This window comes from Ahaetulla prasina, chromosome 2, assembly GCF_028640845.1.
Source record: "Ahaetulla prasina isolate Xishuangbanna chromosome 2, ASM2864084v1, whole genome shotgun sequence".
NCBI lineage: Eukaryota > Metazoa > Chordata > Lepidosauria > Squamata > Colubridae > Ahaetulla > Ahaetulla prasina.
In genome coordinates, this window is record NC_080540.1 from 106,897,982 (window position 1) to 106,919,658 (window position 21,677).

The window sequence follows — 21,677 nt, forward strand, 5'->3', positions numbered from 1 at the left end:
CAAACTCAACTTTATAAGCTAAATTGCCACCAGTCTGAAGGCCTGAAAATAGATACACATTTTAACCAATAATCTTCCCTCTGTTTTTTCTCTAAATTCCTAAGCAAACAAGGATGCCAGATAAGAAAAAAAAATGGAAGTGGGAACTGTGGCTATAGCATCATAGCAAGTGCTCTTTAAGTGAAGAAGTAGCTTGAATTGTTTAAACTGGACCTAAAGCATTTATGAATATTTTGCCTGCTAGATATATATTGCCAGCCTTCTTGAAGGTAATGCAGAGATGTGAGCTGAGCAATAGCACTTAAACTTATATACCTCTTCACAGTGCTTTGCAGCCCTCTCTAAGGGGTTTACAGAGTCAGCATATTGCCTCCAACAATTTGGGTCCTCATTTTACCCACCTCGGAAGGATGGAAGGCTGAGTCAAACTTGAGCCTGGTGAGATTTGAACTGCCAAATTACAGGCAGCTGGCAGCCAACAGAAATAGTACTGCACTCTAACCACTGGGCCACCGTGGACCAGTCAAGAGCAAGTGACTTCAATATTTAAAAGTACATTGGTGTTTCCTCATTTGGCAAAAGAACAGAGCGGTTTAGAAGAGCAAAACTAGTACTTCATCCATAAGAGCAGGAAGTCCCTTCTTCCTGGGTCCTCAGAAGATGCAAGTGCAGCCCACAGCAATGGTCTCCATAACCATCTTGTACTCTTTGTGGCATTTTTTCTTCTTCCTGTGAGGCTTACTTGGCTCACACAGCATCCGTCGCACTGGGATTTTGCTATAGATAGGAATGCTGACCATGGTGCGGTCTTCCTGCATGGTGAAGGGATTGATGCACCCTGCGCACAGACAATGTGCCTCTGGGATGTCAACTGGAACCCGGGATGCATCATGGTTTATCCTAAAGGAAAACAGACTGACATTAAAACATGCATATTTTTCTTGATGGCTGGTAGGACTGGGCAACAGTCTTAATATGGAGATGAAAAAATGATTCTTGACATCTATATTGTGCTTCCAGACTCTTTAAATGAGCTCCTGCTTTTTCTGGGCATCACACAATGCCCGGAAAATACATTTGACTGAGAAGGTGCCGTCTTATATAACCTGTAAATCATGTTTTTAAATTCAACATAAATTCAACACAAAAATAATTTGTCGTGAAAGTGACTGCCTGTGGGGGCTCTGGGACTGGGACTGAAAGGCAAAAATGGAAGCACTATGCACCATCCCATAATTGGGTAGACCAGGTTGCCCTGATGGACCAGTCTCACCAGAAAAAAACACTGTAAATCACTGTTTCCCTTTTAAAGACAGATGGTGGCTGAGACTACGATGATATCGCATCACTGGCTGATATCCCAGAATAAATGGTGGCAAATAACAGCTACCAGTTGTAGCGCTCCCCAAAGCTTTTGTTAGGAAATGGCATGGAATTCTTTCTCCCATTAGAAAATTCTATTTTCCAGATGGGAAGAATATCTGCGTGTAACCTGTTTGCTCATGGGAAGAATCATGGTTTGACAAGAGGGAGAATAAGCAAACACCCGCCACATAGAAAATTGTTGCAATAGGCAATTTCTTCCACTTGTGGGAGCACAAGCAACCTTTCCCAACCTTCCAGAAATGTTGAGATGAAGATTTCTAGAATTCCCAATTAATGGCTCTGCCAGCTAAGAATTCATGGAGTTATGATTCTCATATTGGGAAAGACTAATTGACTTAGATGAATACCTTCTTTTTAAACAATCATAGATTTGTTCCAGAAAATGATCAATTCTATTACGATTATTTAACTAAGCTGTAGAAGTAAACAGAAAATTGTACCTCCATGGACAGTTCCAGGAAGTCTCTTCTGCTGAGACACTTTGTTAGAACCAGAGCTGGGCTTAGAAATAGCTGCCCAGAAGCCCTTATAGCTTAGATGCTACATTCCGTGTCTGTTGCTGCTGTTACTGATAATTATAGATCACAAATTGGTACTTCTGATACTAAGCACTGATGTATCATCACTGAACAAAGCTAAATGCCAGCAAAGCAACAGTGATTCCATGCACCATTGGAAATGATGGGACGTAGACTGCATTCCTTTGCTTCCCATGAAGCAAAGTATAAATGAATTCAATTCTTTTACTTCTGGACCTGTTAGAATTTGGGATCTCCAGTTCTTAGTGGATGAATGAAATCACTTGTTCAATGTTCAGAAATACAGTGAACTCACAGACCGTTAAAATAGCACGAGCGGAGGATACAGCACTACAAACTCGGACAACCTTGAATATCTTCTTGATCTGAATATTGGGCAATATTAAATATTTAAACTAATTCAGGTTTGCTTATGAGTGAGCTGCAGAATCGCAGCTGCATATAGGCTCTGCTAGAAGATAGCAGAAGATCTATAGAAGATTCAGTTTGACCATTCCTTTTTACGTTCATTACGAGAACAGAGAGTCCTGGCTTAATGATGTAACTGGGACTAACTGCTAAGCAACGCAATTGTAATATGCAGCATCAAGGGGTTACGTTGACTTAAAATGGCCGTTGTAACCGTTCCGGTTGTGCTCATTGAACAAATCCCATGGGGTTGTTAAGCATGCTGTCATGTCGTCACTGTGACCTCCTAGCAGTTTCCCCATTGATTTTGTTGGAAGCCAAGAATGAAGATCACAAATGGCTATCATGACTTTGAGATGCTATGGCTGTTGTAACTGTGAGTCATTTGCTAAGTGCCTTAGTCATGGGGAGTGCTATGACAACTGTGGACCAGTCATAAATATCCTTCTTCAGTGCCATTGTAACGTCAAATAGTCACTGAATAAGTAGTCATTAAATGAAGATTCCTTATAAGCCTTCTTTTATCAACAGTGCATGCTACTTGGATGTAGGATTCACCTTTTGATGATGCCAAGGTAGCTTTCTTCCTGTCCCTTCTGCTCTGGATAATTCAAGGGTCCCAATGTACAATAATTAAACCAGTAATGTTACCAAGCTGTGAATCCCAAACTACAATCTCCTCAAAGACCAGGCTTTTTTATTAGTTCTATTTTAGGTTCTATTAATCCTACTCCATCCCAGGTGAGTTGAGTTGGCTAATGCACCTGAAGCATTAAATCGATCACTGAAGTCTGGGGTTACACGTGGCTACATGATAGTAAAATTCAGTTTTAGATCAAAGTTCATACATTTCAATTTTCCTATTTCAATGGCAATCTCTTAATAGTAATCAAAATAGTTTTACTTAGAGAGGTTATTTAGGAAATAGATTGCAAGATGCAAGATTCTAAATAAGAACACGCAGTAACTGGATCGTATACTTATGCTATTCTAATCCAATCTAGTTAATATACAGAATGAAATATATCCTTGTTCAGATGATCCTTAGCAGTCTGAGCAATACTAAACAGTTAAACTACATTCCTCTAATCCCCAGAAGCAGTAGGATTTCTCATATTTCCCCCTTTGTTGAATGAGAAGGTCATCAGAACTATTTTTGGGTTCCCATAAAGTCCCGATTTCTATTCAAGTTCTGATGTTGGACCTCTTACACTAGAAAAAGTGAATATTTTTGCTTGTGTTGATGGATCCACTCTACCCAAATACCCTTTAGCTTCCTGACAAACTAATGTGTAATCTAAACCAGCCAGGGAGCCTAATGTAAATTTATTCCCAAAATTCTCTCCTGAAGAGACAATTTGGTGTAATAGTTAAGGAATCAGACTAGAAACCAGGAGACTGTGAATTATAGTCCCAGCTTTGACAAGAAGCTGACTTTGGGCCAGTCATTCTCTCTCAGCCCTAGGAAGGAGGCAATGGCAAACCACTTCTGAAAATTTGCCCAGAAAAGTGCAAGGATTTGTCCAGTCACCAGGACTCAAGGCTCATGTGAAAGCACGCACAGAGAGAGAGAGAGAGAGAGTCCTCCCTGCTCCAGTCCTGATTTACTTGGCCCTGTTAATTTTCATTATGCTTTTTGCCACAAAATGTAAGAGAACGGGAGGGAGGGAGAGAGAGAGAGAGAGAGAGATCCTCAATTACCAAACTTTGTTCCACCTCACCTATAGGCCCATGGAGACAAACTCCTCTTGTTCGACATCCAGAGTCTCAGATTGACCTGGCATTTACTGTCCAGCAGCTCAGAGCTATTTCGCAGCTGGTTAACCATCTCTTGAATGCTCCGCTCATAATCCTCCACGAAGGTGTAGTCGGTGAGGGCCCCCACATTTACCCTCAGCACAGGGTCAGGAGAGGATTCCTGTGCCCGCAGATGTTGTTCCCTGACTTTGGTTGAGCCTCTCCTTCTTCCTTTTGTTCCTCTGCTTTGCTCTTTCGATGCAGGGGTAGCATCCAGGGCCAAGGAGAGGCAGAGAGCACAGAAAAGCAACTGGAGAAGAAAACAGGCAAACTGTATTCATTCCTTTGCATGAACCCAGGTTCTATATAAATACAGCATTGTAGGATGGTTTTAAAATGAAACAGAAACCCTAGCAAAGATCAAAGAACGATACGCAAACCAACACAAAATAAAGTGCAGTAGCCAAAAAAGAAGATCTGATGTTCAAGACATAACAAAATATTGTTGAACATTTAATAAAAAACTGATTAATATTTTTTTATTTCTTACTGATCAACCTGGAGCATCTTCCCAATAAACTTTTGATAGTAACCTAAAAGTTGGTGATTCACTCAGGATTTTTCAATGAGTTTCAGGATTGAGTGGCAGCTAGATTTCTCCTTAGTCAAAGACTATCTCTGATAGGGCTGGCTGCTTAACCAGGGTCCAGGGTTCAAAAAATCTGCTCAAAAATCTGCATGCTTGCATGAAAAGAGTGGAAAACAACAATTCTTCCATGAGATGCCTGACAATAATTTATATATCTCATCCAGAGGTTTCCTACTTGATTGATTTGGAACATTCACATGTTTTCCAAGTTCAAGTATTTTGTTTCAAGTCTCCTTTACAAGAAGCAATAGGAACATGAGATAAGCCCTGTTCCTTGTTTCCCTCCAACCCCACTCCTTCCTATGGCCACAAAAGAAGGTCACACTGAATGTTATCTATCACACAATCCCCAGAGATGTGTATTTAAAAATAAAAAAAATGTCACAGTAAGCCATTGAAGCAACCTTTTATCAGAATAATTATGCTTTTTGTCATTTCTATGCTCAGCTTTTTTTTAAAGCATTCCTGTTGCTAAAATTCTATTTGTTTGAAACTGAATTTTCTTGTTTGAAAAGAATTTGGATTTTTATCATTTCAAGCACATTGCTAACATATCAGCTACTCCCAGTTTGGCAGTTTCTAGATGTTACTGGAGTTAGAGAATTTCCCAGCAAGAAGAATGAGAATTGCTGATCTAACACATCTGGGGGGCCTCTGAGATAAGCCCACTGTCCCCCTCATCTCTACAACCCGTTCCACACCAGCCTTCTTGCCTTCATTTCTTGCCTTTGTTATGGTGAAACAACAGTGCTAATAAAAGGAAAGCCACAGTGTGATGCCAGGGAGCCCGTGTTTTCCTGGCCAAACTGCTTCTCTACATGCATCTGTTTGGGTTGCTGGGACAGATGTGGATTTTATGCACTTAAGGCAGCCGTTCCAGTGTGCCAGCAGTTGTGGTGTGTGTGTTTTTTTTTTGTCCCTGTGTTCCCCCCACCACACCACCGCAGGGGAGCTTCATTCTCTGACTTTTGTCTCTAGCTGGGTGGCTGGATTTTGTCTCCACCACTTTAACAGGCTCTAAAAGCAATTGCTCATCCAAACACAGTTTATCCTTCCCAAAGCAAACAAGCCTGACAGGTCATTAATTAGCAGAAAGTAAATAAAAGAGGCTCCAGGAGGGCCAAACACCTACCAGCTTGGGAGCCCACTCCATCTCCGCTGAGGGTGGGTAAGCCAAGAGTCTGCAGATGCCTCCCTCTGCTGCAGAATGAAGGGAAGGAGATGGGGCCGGGCGCTTTAAGAAGGAAAGCAACAGCCCTTAATCTCTTCATCGGCAGGGAGGTGGGCCTGCCTGGCACCAAGGCATTTTCCCAAGATGCCAGCAAGGATGTTGACAGAAGGTACAACGGTCAGGGCTGTCTGCTATCCAAACAGCTGCTTTCCCTGGGATCAGAACAACAGGCTAGCCACAGGACTGGCCTGCTTGATAGACCCGAGTGGAATGGAATGGAGTGGGGGGGGGCATTAAGTAAATTATTGTGAAGGCAGATTTCCCTTATGGTGGAGGAAAGGCCGGATATTATCTAACCATAGTGGCAGGATTTCCAAAATTGCTCAGAAGCGAAAGACAAAGTTAGACCTTGGCCTTAGAAAGCAGGGAAAAGAAGAACATCTGTTGACAGGAGGCTTAAGACCCTGAATGGCCCAGCAATTCAATACCAGGCTTGTGCAACTCCTGGAAAGTGGCAGAGACGAGCCGTTAGCAAAACCAGAGTCCTGGGTGGTACCCTGGAGCAGTGCAAAGGCGAGTTAGGGACATGATGAAAATGGAAAGGCTGCCCTCCTTGAATGGGGGGTGAAAGCAGAAATTGGAAAGCAGGGGACAACTCTTCCATTTATTGAGCACTAGGTCTATTTTATTTTATTTTTTCTGTTAAGAGGCAACTGGATATATATTTCTTTATAGAATTGCTCCAGAAGAAATAATGAAAGGGTCTGAATGAAAGACAGATCATACTAAAAGAAAAAAGAAAAAAAGTGTTTCAATGCTGTAGAATGAAAAACACGATTCTGCATAAGCCTGGGTTCTGAATGGACCAAGATAGATCAAAGATAGATAGACAGATCAGAGATGGGTTTCAGCAGGTTCTGACCAGTTCTGGAGAATTGACAGTGGAAATTTTCAGTAGTTCGGAGAACCGGTAAATACCACCTCTGACTGGCCCCACCCCCATCTATTTTCTGCCTCCTGAGTCCCAGCTGATCAGAAGGAAATAGGGATTTTGCAGTAACCTTCCCCTGGAGTGCAGTGGGAATGGAGATTTTACAGTATCCTTCCCCCGCCATGCCCACCAAGCCACGCCCACAGAAGCGGCAATAAAAAATTTGAATCCCACTACTGAGATAGACAGATGATATAGATATAGATATAGATATAGATACTGGTAGGTAGGTAGGTAGGTAGGTAGGTAGGTAGGTAGGTAGGTAGGTAGGGAGGGAGGGAGAGAGAGAGAGAGAGAGAGAGAGAGAGAGAGAGATGGTTACTTGATGCCCTTCGTTTTCAATGATGTCCATAGTTTAATGGGAAGTATAATTGTCTTGTTATGTTAGCATACATTTATAACTTGACAATTATAACTTGACAAAGATCAAATTCTGTTTACTTATGTTTTAATCCCTGTACTGTAGGAAGTGGTGCCTGCATCTATCCTTTTTAGGAAAGAGAAAATTAGTAGGTAAAATTAATTACCTATGTTTCGTTTAATTTAAATCCCATTTCATTTAGTTTCCAGCAAGGTTTCTAAATGCCAAACTAACCAAGTCAGCCTAATAGATTAAGAGAGGCATCTTGCATTCTTGTCATACCCTAGCCTAGGAATTCTCCAAGAGCCACTTTCTCATGCTATCAACTGAAGACATTTTTTTCTGCAGATAAAAAGCAACACTAAGAAATACTAGAGGTGACCAATTATTTAGTGAATGCCAAGAAAACTATATAAGTAAGGCAAGTTTACATGAAATTCAATTACAAAATTAATTACAATTCAGTAAGTTTAAGGAAAACATTATGGGCATTTTAAATAACAGTTTTAAACGCCAAAACATTAACTAAAGTATCTATCTTATCTTAGATTTTATTTTATTTATTGGTAACTAGGTTTTTTTTTTCAAAACTTATCTTCTTTGAACTGTTTTTCCTATTTATGAGACAAAAATATATACTGGGATTGTTCAAAAACCAAAACTAACCAGGAGGTTATTAAAAAACAGAATAGAATAGAATTCTTTGTTTGTCAAGTGTGATTGGACACACAAGGAATTTGTCTTGGTGCATATGCTCTCAGTGTACATAAAAATATATATATATTCGTCAAGAATCATAAGGTACAACATTTAATAATAGTCGTAGGGTACAAATAAACAATCAAATCATATTAGGAAACAGTCAATATAAATCGTAAGGATACCAGCAACAAGTTTACAGTCATACAGTTGCAGTTCTAATTATCCTCTGAAGTCTGTCTGTCTTGTTGGGTTGCAGAACCAAACCAGACAGTTATAGAGATGCAGATGACAGACTCAGCTTGCAGAAATAGCTTGCAAAAAGAAAATATAATATTTTCTGCTTTCCTTATGTCTGTAGCTCTCAATTCCTTTTTTCTTCACTCCTCTGCCCCCAAAATTGAGGAAAACAAGTACTTGCAAATCCTGTGCCAAATACTTCAAACTAAATAAAAACAATCATTTTCTTTTGTTGCATTTCAAAAATTTGTCTATCGGGTTCATCAGTAGAGGTGGTTAAAAAAAAACCCGCTCAAGCTGTTTGCTGTAAGGGGATATGGGTGGGACTTCAGTTCCATAGTTCTAGCTCCCATTTTGACTTTTTTGGACCCAAACCTGCCCATGGACAATGTTCCTGTTGTCCACCTAAATTAAGATATCACTATGATTTGGATTTCCTGGCAAAAGTTTGTGCATCTTTATTTTGTTGTTTCAATATATCTGTGTGAGAGGAAAATTGGACTACCTAATGTTTTGCCTCTCAGACAAACCTCTTTATATTCTGGGCTCTTTTTTTTTTTGCATTACCTCTAGCTGACCAAATCATGGAGGCTGAAGCCAAACACCCTGATTCACTGGCCATTGTTTTGGGAGATCTAAACAAGGCAAACTTAAGGAAAGAACTACCAAAATACTTTCAGCATGTCAATTGTCCCACCAGAGGCAAGAATACTCTAGACCACTGCTACACAACACTAAAAGATGCCTATCGGTCTTTACCACGTGCAGCTGTAGGACACTCTGATCATTGCATGATTCACCTTGTACCTGCTTACAGGCAAAGACTTAAAGCCATAAAACCAATAATTAAATCAGTGAAAACCTGGACGGAGGAATCAGAATTAAAGCTACAGGCATGTTTTGACTGCACTGATTGGAATATTTTTAAAGATACCTCTGCAGACCTGGATGAACTCACAGATACTGTAACATCATATGTCAGCTTCTGTGAAGACCTATGTGTACCTACAAGGAACTTGCGAATACACAGTAATAACAAACCTTGGTTTACACCTAAACTTAAGCAGCTACGACATTCCAAAGAGGAAGCCTACAGAAAAGGTGATAAAATGCTGTACAATCAGGCCAGAAATGCACTAACAAGGGAGATAAGAGCAGCAAAAAGAAGCTACTCTGAAAAGCTAAAGAATCAATTTTCAGCAAATGAACCAGCAAACATGTGGAAAACTCTTAAAAATATCACCGCTATGGCAAACCTCCTTCCCAGGCTGAAGGTAATCAACAACTGGCAGATGACCTGAATGAGTTTTACTGCAGGTTTGAAAGGAAACTACAGCCACCTATCTCCACAACCCCCATCTCAGACACACCAACAACAGCCAAGCCTCCTACAACTGACCCCATTTCATTGGGTTCACAACCCCTAGTGATCACAGAAAAGGAAGTGCAGGACCTATTTCACAGACAAAAGCCAGGAAAAGCTCCAGGCCCAGACAAGATAACTCCTTCTTGCTTAAAAGTCTGTGCTGACCAATTGGCCCCCATCTTCACCCATATTTTCAATAAATCACTAGAGATGTGCTATGTTCCTTCTTGCTTCAAACGCCTACCATCATCCCAGTGCCAAGAAGCCCACCATCAAGGAACTGAATGACTACAGACCAGTTGCTCTAACATCTGTAGTCATGAAAACCTTTGAAAGGCTAGTGCTTTCCTACCTGAAAACCATCACGAATCCGCTTTTAGACCCCTTGCAATTTGCATACCGAGCAAATAGATCAACAGATGATGCTGTTAATATGGCTCTGCACTACATCCTACAACATCTTGAGTCTCCAAAGACCTATGCAAGGGTCCACTTTGTAGACTTTAGTTCAGCATTCAATACCATCACTCCAGCCATTCTTCTAACTAAGCTAAACCAGCTACAGGTACGGAACAGACTTGTAAGTGGATCACAAGCTTCCTAACAAACAGGAAGCAGCAGGTGAAGCTAAGCAAGATCACATCAAATACCTGTACAATTAGCACAGGGCCCCCAAGGCTGTGTGCCCTCCCCACTTCTCTTCTCTCTGTATACCAATGACTGCATCTCCAATGATCCATTTGTTAAGCTACTGAAGTTCGCAGATGACACAACAGTGATTGGTCTCATTCGAGACAATGACGAATCCGCATATAGACGAGAGGTCGAGCGACTAGCCTTGTGGTGCAACCAAAACAATCTGGAACTGAACACACTCAAAACCGTAGAAATGGTGGTAGACTTTAGGAAAACCCTTCCATACTTCCACCTCTCACAATACTTGACAACACAGTATCAACAGTAGAAACCTTCAAATTTCTGGGTTCTATCATATCGCAAGATCTCAAATGGACAGCTAACATCAAAACATCATTAAAAAGGACAACAAAGAATGTTCTTTCTGCGCCAACTCAGTAAGCTCAAACTGCCCAAGGAGCTGCTGATCCAATTCTACAGAGGAATTATTGAGTCTGTCATTTGCACCTCTATAACTGTCTGGTTCGGTTCTGCAACCCAACAAGAAAACACAGACTTCAGAGGATAATTAGAACTGCAGAAAAATAATTGCTACCAACTTGCCTTCCATTGAGGACCTGTATACTGCACGAATCAAGAAGAGGGCCGTGAAAATATTTGCAGATCCTTGCATCCTGGACATAAACTGTTTCAACTCCTACCCTCAAAGCAGCTATAGAGCACTGCACACCAGAACAACTAGACACAAGAACAGTTTTTTCCCGAAGGCCATCACTCTGCTAAACAAATAATTCCCTCAACACTGTCAGACTATTTACTGAATCTGCACTACTATTAATCGTTTCATAGTTCCCATCACCAATCTCTTTCCACTTATGACTGTATGACTATAACTTGTTGCTGGCAATCCTTATGATTTATATTGATATATTGATCATCAATTGTGTTGTAAATGTTGTACCTTGATGAACGTATCTTTTCTTTTATGTACACTGAGAGCATATGCACCAAGACAAATTCCTTGTGTGTCCAATCACACTTGGCCAATAAAATTCTATTCTATTCTATTCTATTCACGAGCATGGTTGTTTAGCTGTTGTTTTTTAACAGCTTCTGAAATCTACTTGCTCCTTCTATTTATTGTTCATTTCATTGTTTTGTTCTGCTGTTTTTAATATCTATAGCAGAATCCTAAAACGGACCAGACAAGTGAATAATAATAATAATAATAATAATAATAATAATAATAATAATAATAACAACAACAACAACAACAACAACAGCAACAACAGCAGCAGAAGCAGCAACAGCAACAACAACAACGAGTTGGAAGGGACCTTGGAGGTCTTCTAGTCCAACCCCCTGCCCAGGCAGGAAACCCGACACCACTTCAGAAAAATGGCTATCCAACATTTTCTTAAAAATTTCCAGTGTTGGAGCATTTACAACTTCTGCAGGCAAGTTGTTCCACTTATTAATTGTTCTAACTGTCAGGAAATTTCTCCTTAGTTCTAAGTTGCTTCTCTCCTTGATTAGTTCCCACCCATTTCTTCTTGTTCTACCCGCAGGTGCTTTGGAGAATAGTTTGACTCCCTCTTCTTTGTGGCAACCCCTGAGATATTGGAATACTGCTATCATGTCTCCCCTAGTCCTTCTTTTCATTAAACTAGACATATCCAGTTCCTGCAACCGTTCTTCATATGTTTTAGCCTCCAGTCCCCTAACTATCTTTGTTGCTCTTCTCTGCATTCTTTCTAGTCTCAACATCTTTTTTACATCGTGACGACCAAAACTGAATGCAATATTCCAAGTGTGGCCTTACCAAGGCATTATAAAGTGATATTAACGCTTCATGTGATCAATTTTTTCTTTTTCTTATCTACTCAGTATCCCTTAATGGTTCATGAGTTCTGCCAACTCAAGAAATGAGTATACCTTCATTGCCAGAAGTTTGGCTCCTGTAATAAAGATGATTTTAGGATTTGAAACTATCTATAAGGATGAGTCTGTCTGTGCTTGAGAATCTCAGTGACTGGAAAAGTTCTTGAAAAGGAGGTCTCTTGGGCATTTTTCTAGTCTTGAATCAAGTCAACCAGCTGTTTAGTCACTCTGGCAGCATATTTTTTTTAAAAAATACTGGCATTAAGTATATTGAAGGAGATGGATTCATACAGAGATGTCAACGCTGTTCCAAATCCAAAAGCTGTCCCCTTATCTTCCACACCATCCATTAAATATAAATTAGATTTACTACGCTGCTTTTGGATGTGGTGGCTCAGTGGCTAAGATGCTGAGCTTGTCGATCGAAAGATCGGCAGTTCAGCAGTTCAAATCCCTAGTGCCATGTAACAGGGTGAGCTCCCGTTACTTGTCCCAGCTTCGGCCAACCTAGTAGTTCGAAAGCTCGTAAAAAATGCAAGTAGAAAAATAGGGACCACCTTTGGTGGGAAGGTAATAGTGTTCTGTGTGCCTTTGGCGTTGAGTCATGCTGGCCACATGACTACGGAGACGTTTTCAGACAGCACTGGCTCTTCGGCTTTGAAACGGAGATGAGCACCACCCCCTAGAGTCAGGAACAACTAACACATGTGCGAGGGGAACCTTTACCTTTGTGCTGCTTTTAGATCCAAGTTTGCAAGAGAGCAAAGGCTTGTTTTGAGAAATACTTGCTGTGAACTGTTTACCAAGTCTCTGTTTAATATCTTAGCTGAATGGCCCTATATAGTGAAGACAAGTCATGGGGGAGCAGGACTAGTCCCTTTACTATTACTTTTGTCCTCAATGCTATGATACTTAAGCTTGGTTGCAATTATGACGCATAGGGAATTATTTTCCTTTTTTAATCCAGAACCTATTAGGAAGAACAGTTACCTGTAAGGACAGCATACATATTATGACCCACCCACTGCTAGATTTGCTCCATCACAAACAAGTTCTGACACATTTATCAAATCTGCTTTTTTAATGGGGCTTGCCTTGTGCATGTCATTGTCTTATCCCATATCTCACATTGTTCTTTAATCAAGATTTAATATCGACCTAAGGTTTAATCAGTGGAGAAATCCAAATTTTTTTACTACTGGTTCTGTGGGTGTGGCTTGGTGGGCATGGCAGGGGAAGGATACTGCAAAATCTCCATTCCCGCCCCACTCCAGGGGAAGGATATTGCAAAATCTCCATTCCCACCCCACTCTGGGACCAGCCAGAGATGGTATTTGCTGGTTCTCCGAACTACTCAAAATTTCCGCTACCTGTTCTCCAGAACCTGTCAGAACCTGCTGGATTTCACCCCTGAGTTTAAATATGTAAACTCAGAACAGCTGGATTAGTAAGAACGGGTTTATAAAACACAGATTACTTATGGCTTTTGGTTTCTGATAACTGCTAACAAGAAATGGCAGCTGCTCTGGAGTTAGCATGGCAAATGAGCCTTAAATAAATCTGAGACCTGGATTAACAAGCTTTATGGAATGAATAAGACTGCAGTGTGTTCAGTTCCAATAACCAAGCAAGCAAGTGTTAGACTGCCATGAAAACACCATCCATGTTTCCATTGACTCAAAATTAAACATTTCAATAGGCAAAATGTCACTATCCTAACTTAACTTGTGCAAATGTTTGCACTCCCAACCTTCTTTAGTAAATGACTGGTGATGCATAATTTATAATTTAATCCCATAGTCAGCTTTCTCAAACTGGTGCTCTCCAGATGTAATGGACCCCCTTCCCTTAGCCAAGATGGTAATTGGGCTCTGGATGATAAAACTCGTATTTTGTGGCTATCTGGTTGGCGAAGGTTGCTGAACACAAAAGTGGGCATTTGTAGTTTCAATAATGTACTGGCACACCTGCTTGGCGATTGATTGCATTCAGGCTTCTGCCAAACAGCTCCATCTGGAATTTGCAACAGGACTGTTTGGTAATTAATGTTCTGAAATCTATAATTAAACAATCAAGCAATGTATTAAGCAGAGCCCTGAAAACATGATTCCTCCCTTCCTCTTGAATAACTAAGATGTTGTTGTTGTTTATTAGGCCCAAGCAAATCCCGGGTGTGACCACATTTCCCAGCACTGCAGTCTGCATACCAAAAACCTCCATAGGGGCCGGAGCCACAAGGCACATACACAGTCAAAGAAAACAAGTCAAGAATGTTCACAAATGTGTTTATTTTAAAAAATAGCCAATTATATTTGCCAACGCTCAGGTTTTTCCCTCCATCGGGCACACACAAGATTCCTCTCTTTAGGTCTCACGTATCCTCCAGGTGAGGCTTGCAACCTAGCCAGCCTGACAGCAACCCCATCCAAGTTTGGCTGCTTTCCAAGTTGAGCTTCAATTATTTGTAACAGACACTTTCACATTGGCTATAAATATATTTGAAACATTCCAATGGCAGCCTGGGATTCGTGTTCTTCTTTTTGTCCATATCTTCGGTTTGGAAAGTGCAGGGAACAGGATGATGGCAGTCTTCTAACAATCGATCTCTCTGATGTAGCTAGTGAGAAGCTGATCAGCTTTAGTGAAGATGCAGGCAGCCTAACGCCAGCAGGACTTGATCCTGTACATTTATTTTTAAAAACAGATGATATAATACTTAATGCAGATTGCCGCCGTTGTATGCTGGTCAAGTTAGCAATTGGTTGCCTGGCTGGGCTTCTGCAGAGGAAAGAAGGAACTGGATTTTGTTCACCTTGGATCTGGTGCTCCCTCTGCCAAAGACTTTCTGGTGCCCTCCAGCCACATCTTATTACTCAAAGGGGGATACAGGTAGTCCTCGACCTACGACCACAATTGAGCCCAAAATTTCCGTTGCTAAGTGAGACATTTTTAAAGTGAGTTTTGCCCCATTTTACGACCTTTCTTGCCACAGTTGGTAAGTGAATTTCTTTGATTTGTTAAGTTAATGAAATGGTTCTTAAATGAATCTGGCTTCGCCCAGGACCTTAGAGGTCAGAAGTTAGCAAAAGATGATTATATGACTCCTGGACCCTGGAACCATCATAAATATGAACCAGTTGCCAAATGTTTGCATTTTGATCATATGACCATGGGAATGCTGCAACGATTATACGTGTGAAAAATGGCCAAACGTCACTTTTTTTCAGTGTCGTCGTAACTTTGAACAGTCACTAAATGAACTGTTGTAAGTCAAAGACTACCTGTATAACACAACTACTGTGATCCTTCTGCAGAAGATGGATGGCTAAAATATAGAACCTTAAACATTGAGGAACACTGGTCCCCAAATTCCTTATTACCGTATTTTTTGGAGTATAAGACACACCTTTTCCCCCCAAAAAGAGGGTGAAAATCTGGGTGCGTCTTATACTCCGAATGTAGCCCCGCCCAGCTTCTCAAACAGAGGTTTCAGAGGCTGAAAAAAGCATCAGAAATGAAGCTTCAGGGAAAAAGGCCCCAAACGGAGCTTAAGGGAGCTTAGAAAAGAAACCCCCAAACAGAGCTTTAGAGGCTTTTTTTCTGAAGCTGTTTCTGAGGTTTTCAGAGGCAGAAAAAAATCTGAAACAGAGTTTCAGAAGTTTCGGAGGCAGAAAAAAAAGCAACAACAACAAAAAACTAGGCACAGAGCTCACAACCAAGGAACCTGTTGCTAAAATTCACCTCTGGGAGGGTATTCTGGGAGGCCGATCCACCTGTCAATCAGCTTTTTTCTTATTTTCCTCCCCAAAAACTAAGGTGCCTCTTATACTCTGAAAAATACGGTAGTTTTCAAACATCAGGCGACTTCTCTGCAGTTTCTAAAACCAATGTTTTGTTTTTCATTTTGGGAATGGAGTCTCTACTTGAGGGAATGATTTGAGCATACTACCTTTTTCTACCATTTTTCTGTTGGAATAAGTACCTTTGAACAGTACCTCTGCATTCTAAGGAAGGGCCCTTTGTGACAGGCAGCCCTTCTGAAGGCGTTAATTCCTCCTTTTTTATTTATTTATTTATTTATTTATTTATTTATTTATTTATTTATTTATTTATTTATTTATTTTAAATTTTTATACCGCCTTCTCCCGAAGGACTCAGGGCAGTGTGCAATAAAAATAAAACAGCAAGTATACAAAGTTAAAATATCAATTTAAAATACCTATTCAATAGTGGCCGAATTAAAACCGTCAAATTGACCTAACCTAAAATACCCATATAAAATTACAAAGGATTAAAACTTTAAAATTTGGAATTTAAAAAATCAGTCAGTCCAGTCCCGCTTGAATAAATAAGTGAGTTTTTAATTCCGGCGAAAGGTCCAAGGTCAGATATTTGGCGAAACCGGGGAAGGTCGTTCCAGAGCGTAGGTGCTCCAACAGAGAAGGCCCTCCCCCTGGGGGCCGCCAGCCGGCATTGCTTGGCGGATGGCACCCTGAGGAGACCCTCTCTGTGAGAGCGTACGGGTCGATGGGAGGCATAAGGTAACAGCAGGCGGTCCCGTAAGTACCCGGGCCCTAAGCCATGGAGCGCTTTGAAGGTGGTAACCAAAACCTTGAAGTGCACCCGAAAGACCACAGGTAGCCAGTGCAGACTGCGCAGGAGCGGTGTTACCCGGGAGCAATGAGGAGCTCCCTCGATCACCGCGCAGCTGCATTCTGGACTAACTGGAGTCTCCGAGTGCACTTCAGGGGTAGCCCCATGTAGAGAGCATTGCAATAATCCAGGCGGGAAGTGACGAGAGCATGAGTGACCGTGCATAAGGCATCCCGGTCCAGAAAGGGATGCAACTGGCGGACCAGGTGAACCTGGTAGAAGGCTCTCCTGGAGACGGCCGCCAAATGATCTTCAAACGACAGCCGTCCATCCAGGAGAACGCCCAAGTTGCGTACCCTCTCTGTTGGGGCCAGTGACTCGCCCCCAACAGACAGCAGCGGTTGCAGCTGACTGTACCGGGGTGCCAGCATCCACAGCCACTCCGTCTTGGATGGATTGAGTCTGAGTCTGTTTCTCCCCATCCAGACCTGTACGGCCTCCAGGCAACGAGACAGCAGTTCAACAGCTTCGTTGGGGTGGGCGGCTAGATCTGGGCGGCTAGATGATGGCAGCTATTTATATCTGTGTATCTGGCTAGGCAGCCTATTACACAAAAGTCCTCAAATGAGGAATCAGTGAACCCTGAAGCAACTCCCATTTGAGTCACATTGCTGTGCAATGTGATGCCATCCTCTGATGATTCAGAATGCCATTCCTATCGTGCAGTGTGATCTGATTAATACTTCTGGGCCAACTTTTTTCAGGACCAAAGATCTCTTTCACGCTTAATATCAAGCTGCTGTGCATTTGAGGCTCAGACTCAGTTGTTATCTGGCAGCAGAATAAAATAAGAAGAAGTCTGTTTGGTTGGAAAACTAACTCTGTCTGGTTCTTACTCTTCCTGAAAGCTTCGCTTTCTAGCCAATTGCTGTAAGAGTTTAATTTCTTCCTGTCTTTGCTTGCTTTCTGTTCCTACTACACCCTTCCTTCTCCTTGGGTCATGTTTTATAATCTGTAATCCTGAGAGCAGGCCTTGCCTCAGCCTTGTTTGTGATGTTTCTCCCTTTGGAAAAGTGTGAACCTACTTTGAAAAAGTGTGTATCAAGTATTACAGATCGGTCACACAAGAAGAGCAAGGTATCCAAAAAGAGAAGCCACCTTCTGATTGGTGATTCAATTGTAAGGGATGTAAATTTAGGAAAGGATATGGAGGTTTTGAAAGACGTCAGGTGTCTACCTGGTGCTACTGCCAGCAGAGACAAGAGACGTATTCTTAAGATAGTCAAGAATGCCAGTAAGGATTCTGATGTTGATGCTATTATACACCTTGGCACAAATGATCTGTCCCAAAAGGATGTGCTTTCTGTGCAGAATGATTTCCAGAGCTTAGGGTATGAACTTAATAGCATAGGTTGTAGGCTTAACTTTTCAGAGGTTTTACCAGTACATAAGGAACAAAAAGGTAAAGGCCAGCGTGTAGTGGAGTTTAATGTGTGGCTAAAGGAGTGGTGTAAAAGGAAGGCTTTGGTTTTATTAGTCATGATGTCTGCAACTGGTCCAATGAAAAATTGTACAAAGAGATGGATTGCATCCATCAAAGAAAGGACTGAGTTACTAAGCAATACATTCACAGATTTTCTGGATAAACATTTAAACTGAACAGTGGGGACAGAGAATTAACTGATATAGAAAATTTCTGTCCCCAGCAATCGAAAACTAAAAGGGTTATCAGTGCATGTAACATAGATGTCTGTATGGGTAAGACTATCAACCATGCTATCAAGCAAAACCAAGCATTTAACAGTGAGTGCCATACCATGTGCACTAAACCAACAGGTGGCATGAAAGTAGGGGCAGTCAACACAGGTTATGTAGACAGTAAACACAAGATCAATCCAAATGGACTCAAATGTCTATACACCAATGCACAGAGTATGAGGAATAAACAGGGTGAATTAGAAATCCAAGTAAATGAGGGTAGATATGATATTGTTGCCATTACGGAAACTTGGTGGGATGAAACTGACAAATGGAACATACAGCTAGAGGATATAAATTATTTAAAAGAAATAGACCAAATAAAAGAGGAGGTGGAGTTGCACTATATATAGAAATAACTACATCTCTACAGAAATAGAGCACAACAATGATGAAAATCATCTTGAATGTATTTGGGTCAATATAAAAGGGTGAAAACGATATTGCCATAGGTCTATACTATAGGCCACCCAACCAAACAGAGGAAGTAGATGAACTTTTGCTAGTCAGCTAACTAAGGTATGTAGGAAGCACATCACAGTAGTAATGGGGATTTTAACTACCCTGACATCAACTGGGAAACAAACTCTGCACCAAGTGGAAGATCCAACAGGTTCCTAACAAACCTAGCAGACAACTTTGTTTCCCAAAAATAGAGAAGGCGACAAGGGATCAGCCATATTGGACTTAATTCTCACTAACAGAGATGAAATGATAGAAGGTGTTGAAGCTACAGGAACCTTGGGGCAAGTGACCACGCAATATTGGAATTCAACATTAAGCAAATACAAGTAGTAGAACAAAGTCAAACTAGAGTCTTGGACTTTAAGAGCTAATTTCAATAAACTTAGAGATCTTGAGAAGGATTCAATGGATGAGAATCCTCAGGGGGAAAACAACTCAAGAAGCTTGGGAAATTTTGAAAAATGAGATTATAAAAGCACAGTCTAACACAATACCAATGAAGAAGAAAAATAGTAGATCACAAAAGAAACCAGCATGGATGCATAAAGAACTATCTGACAAATTGAAAGACAAAAGGACAAATATAAAAAGTGGAAAGAGGGCAAATAACTAAGGCAGAATATCAGCAAATAGCCGAGCCTGTAAAGATGAAGTGAGGAAAGCTAAGGCTCACAATGAACAAAGGCTAGCGACAAAAGTAAAAAATAATAAAAAATGCTTCTTCCAACATGTTAAAAACAAGAAAAAAGTCAAGGAAACAATTGGCCCATTGCTGGGAGAAAGTGGCAAGAAGATGACAAGCAACAGGAGAAAGCAGATCTACTTAACTCATATTTTGCATCTGTCTTTACACAAAAGGAAAAAACAATCCAACCTATCAAAAACAGCACTACAAAAAACAGATTAGAAATACAAGTTAAAATAGGGAAGAAAATGGTAAGTGAACACCTGTCTACCTAGGCGAGTTCAAATCACCAGGACGGATGGATTACACCCCAAGGTTCTGAAGGAACTGGCAGGCGTGATCTCAGAACCACTGAACTATATCTTTCAAAGATCCTGGAGCACAGGAGCTGCCAGAGGACTGGAAAAGAGCTGATGTAGTTCCCATCTTCAAAAAGGAAAAAAACAGATCCAGGAAACTACAGACCTATCAGTCTGACCTCAATACCGGGAAGATTCTGGAAAAGATAATCAAGCAACGAATCACGAACACCTAGAAGCAAACAAAGTAATAACCAAAAGCCAACATGGGTTTGTCAAAACAGATCATGCCAGACTAATCTTATCGCATTCTTTGACAAAATGACAAAATTAGTAGACCAGAGGAATGCTGTTGATATAATTTACTTGGACTTCAGTAAAGCATTTGATAAAGTAGACCATAACCTACTACTAGATAAAGTAGAAAAATGTGGGTTAGACAGCACCACCACCAGATGGATTCGTAACTGGCTGACCAACCGCACTCAACGTGTAGTCCTCAACGGAACTACATCCACATGGAGGAAGTATGCAGTGGAGTACCCCAAGGCTCTGTTTTAGGCCCAGTACTCTTCAACATCTTCATCAATGACTTGGAAGGGGAACTCATCAAATTTGCAGATGACACCAAGCTGGCAGGAATAGCCAACACTCCAGAAGATAGGCTCAAGTTACAGAAAGATCTTGACAGACTTGAACATTGGGCCCTATCTAACAAAATGAAATTCAACAGTGAAAAAAGTAAGGTTCTACATTTAGGCCAAAATAACAAAATGCACCAGTACCGTATATGTGGTACCTTGCTCAATAGTAGTACCTGTGAGAGGGATCTTGGAGTCCTAGTGGATAACCATCTAGATATGAGCCAGCAGTGTGCAGCAGCTGTTAAAAAAGCCAACACAGTTCTGGGCTGCATAAACAGAGGGATAGAATCAAGATCACGTGAAGTGCTAGTACCACTTTATAATGCCTTGGTAAGGCCACACTTGGAATATTGCATCCAGTTTTGGTCGCCACGATGTAAAAAAGATGTTGAGACTCTAGAAAGAGTGCAGAGAAGAGCAACAAAGATGATTAGGGGACTGGAGGATAAAACATATGAAGAACGGTTGCAGGAACTGGGTATGTCTAGTTTAACAAAAGAAGGACTAGGGAGACATGATAGCAGTGTTCCAATATCTCAGGGGCTGCCACAGAGAAGTGGGAGTTGGGCTGTTCTCCAGAGCACCTGAGGGTAGAACAAGAAGCAATGGGTGGAAACTGATCAAGGAAAGAAGCAACTTAGAACTAAGGAGAAATTTCCTGACAGTTAGAACAATTAATAAGTGGAACGACTTGCCTTCAGAAGTTGTGAATGCTCCAACACTGGAAATTTTTAAGAAAATGTTGGATAACCATCTGACTGAGATGGTGTAGGGTTTCCTGCCTGGGCAGGGGGTTGGACTAGAAGGCCTCCAAGGTCCCTTCCAACTCTGATGTTATATATGTTATATATGTGCCAATAAAGCACCGTTGACCAAAGAGGAGTTTAGTTAAAAAAATCATCTCTTCCGCTATCTACTCCACATTATAAAGTAAAAAGTAAAAGCAGCCCTAGGGAAGGGCATGAGTAGTAAGAATCAAAATAAATTTTAAGAGAATCCAGTTATTAGGCCACTAATAATTGGCCTAACTGACCCATTTCAGGCTTGAAATGGTCTTGATAGGAATGCATATGGTTATTTGAATGCTCCTATTCAATTTTTGTCCTTATGAGAATGATTGAGGGATTACAAAAGAAAACTAAAAGTCCAGGTTTCCTGGCAAGCTTCAA

The 21,677-nt window shown here is 41.0% G+C and overlaps 1 protein-coding gene across 3 annotated transcripts in view; it reads right to left on the minus strand.

Annotated features, from left to right (window-relative positions):
• Positions 1–653: 653 nt before the first annotated feature.
• IL17B (interleukin 17B) overlaps positions 654–21,677 on the minus strand; it is a 131,066-nt gene continuing 110,042 nt past the window's right edge. The window contains exons 1-3 of one of the 3 annotated variants that reach the window (XM_058172703.1): positions 16,047–16,084; positions 4,055–4,380; positions 654–900 (exon numbers count right to left, since the gene is read on the minus strand). In XM_058172703.1, coding sequence (XP_058028686.1) covers positions 654–900; positions 4,055–4,380; positions 16,047–16,067 — 594 coding nt within the window. In that variant the 5' untranslated portion in view covers positions 16,068–16,084. Of the gene's footprint in view, positions 901–4,054; positions 4,381–5,851; positions 6,166–16,046; positions 16,085–21,677 lie in introns of those variants that run through there. The other 2 variants (XM_058172702.1, XM_058172705.1) reach the window with 2 other exon arrangements.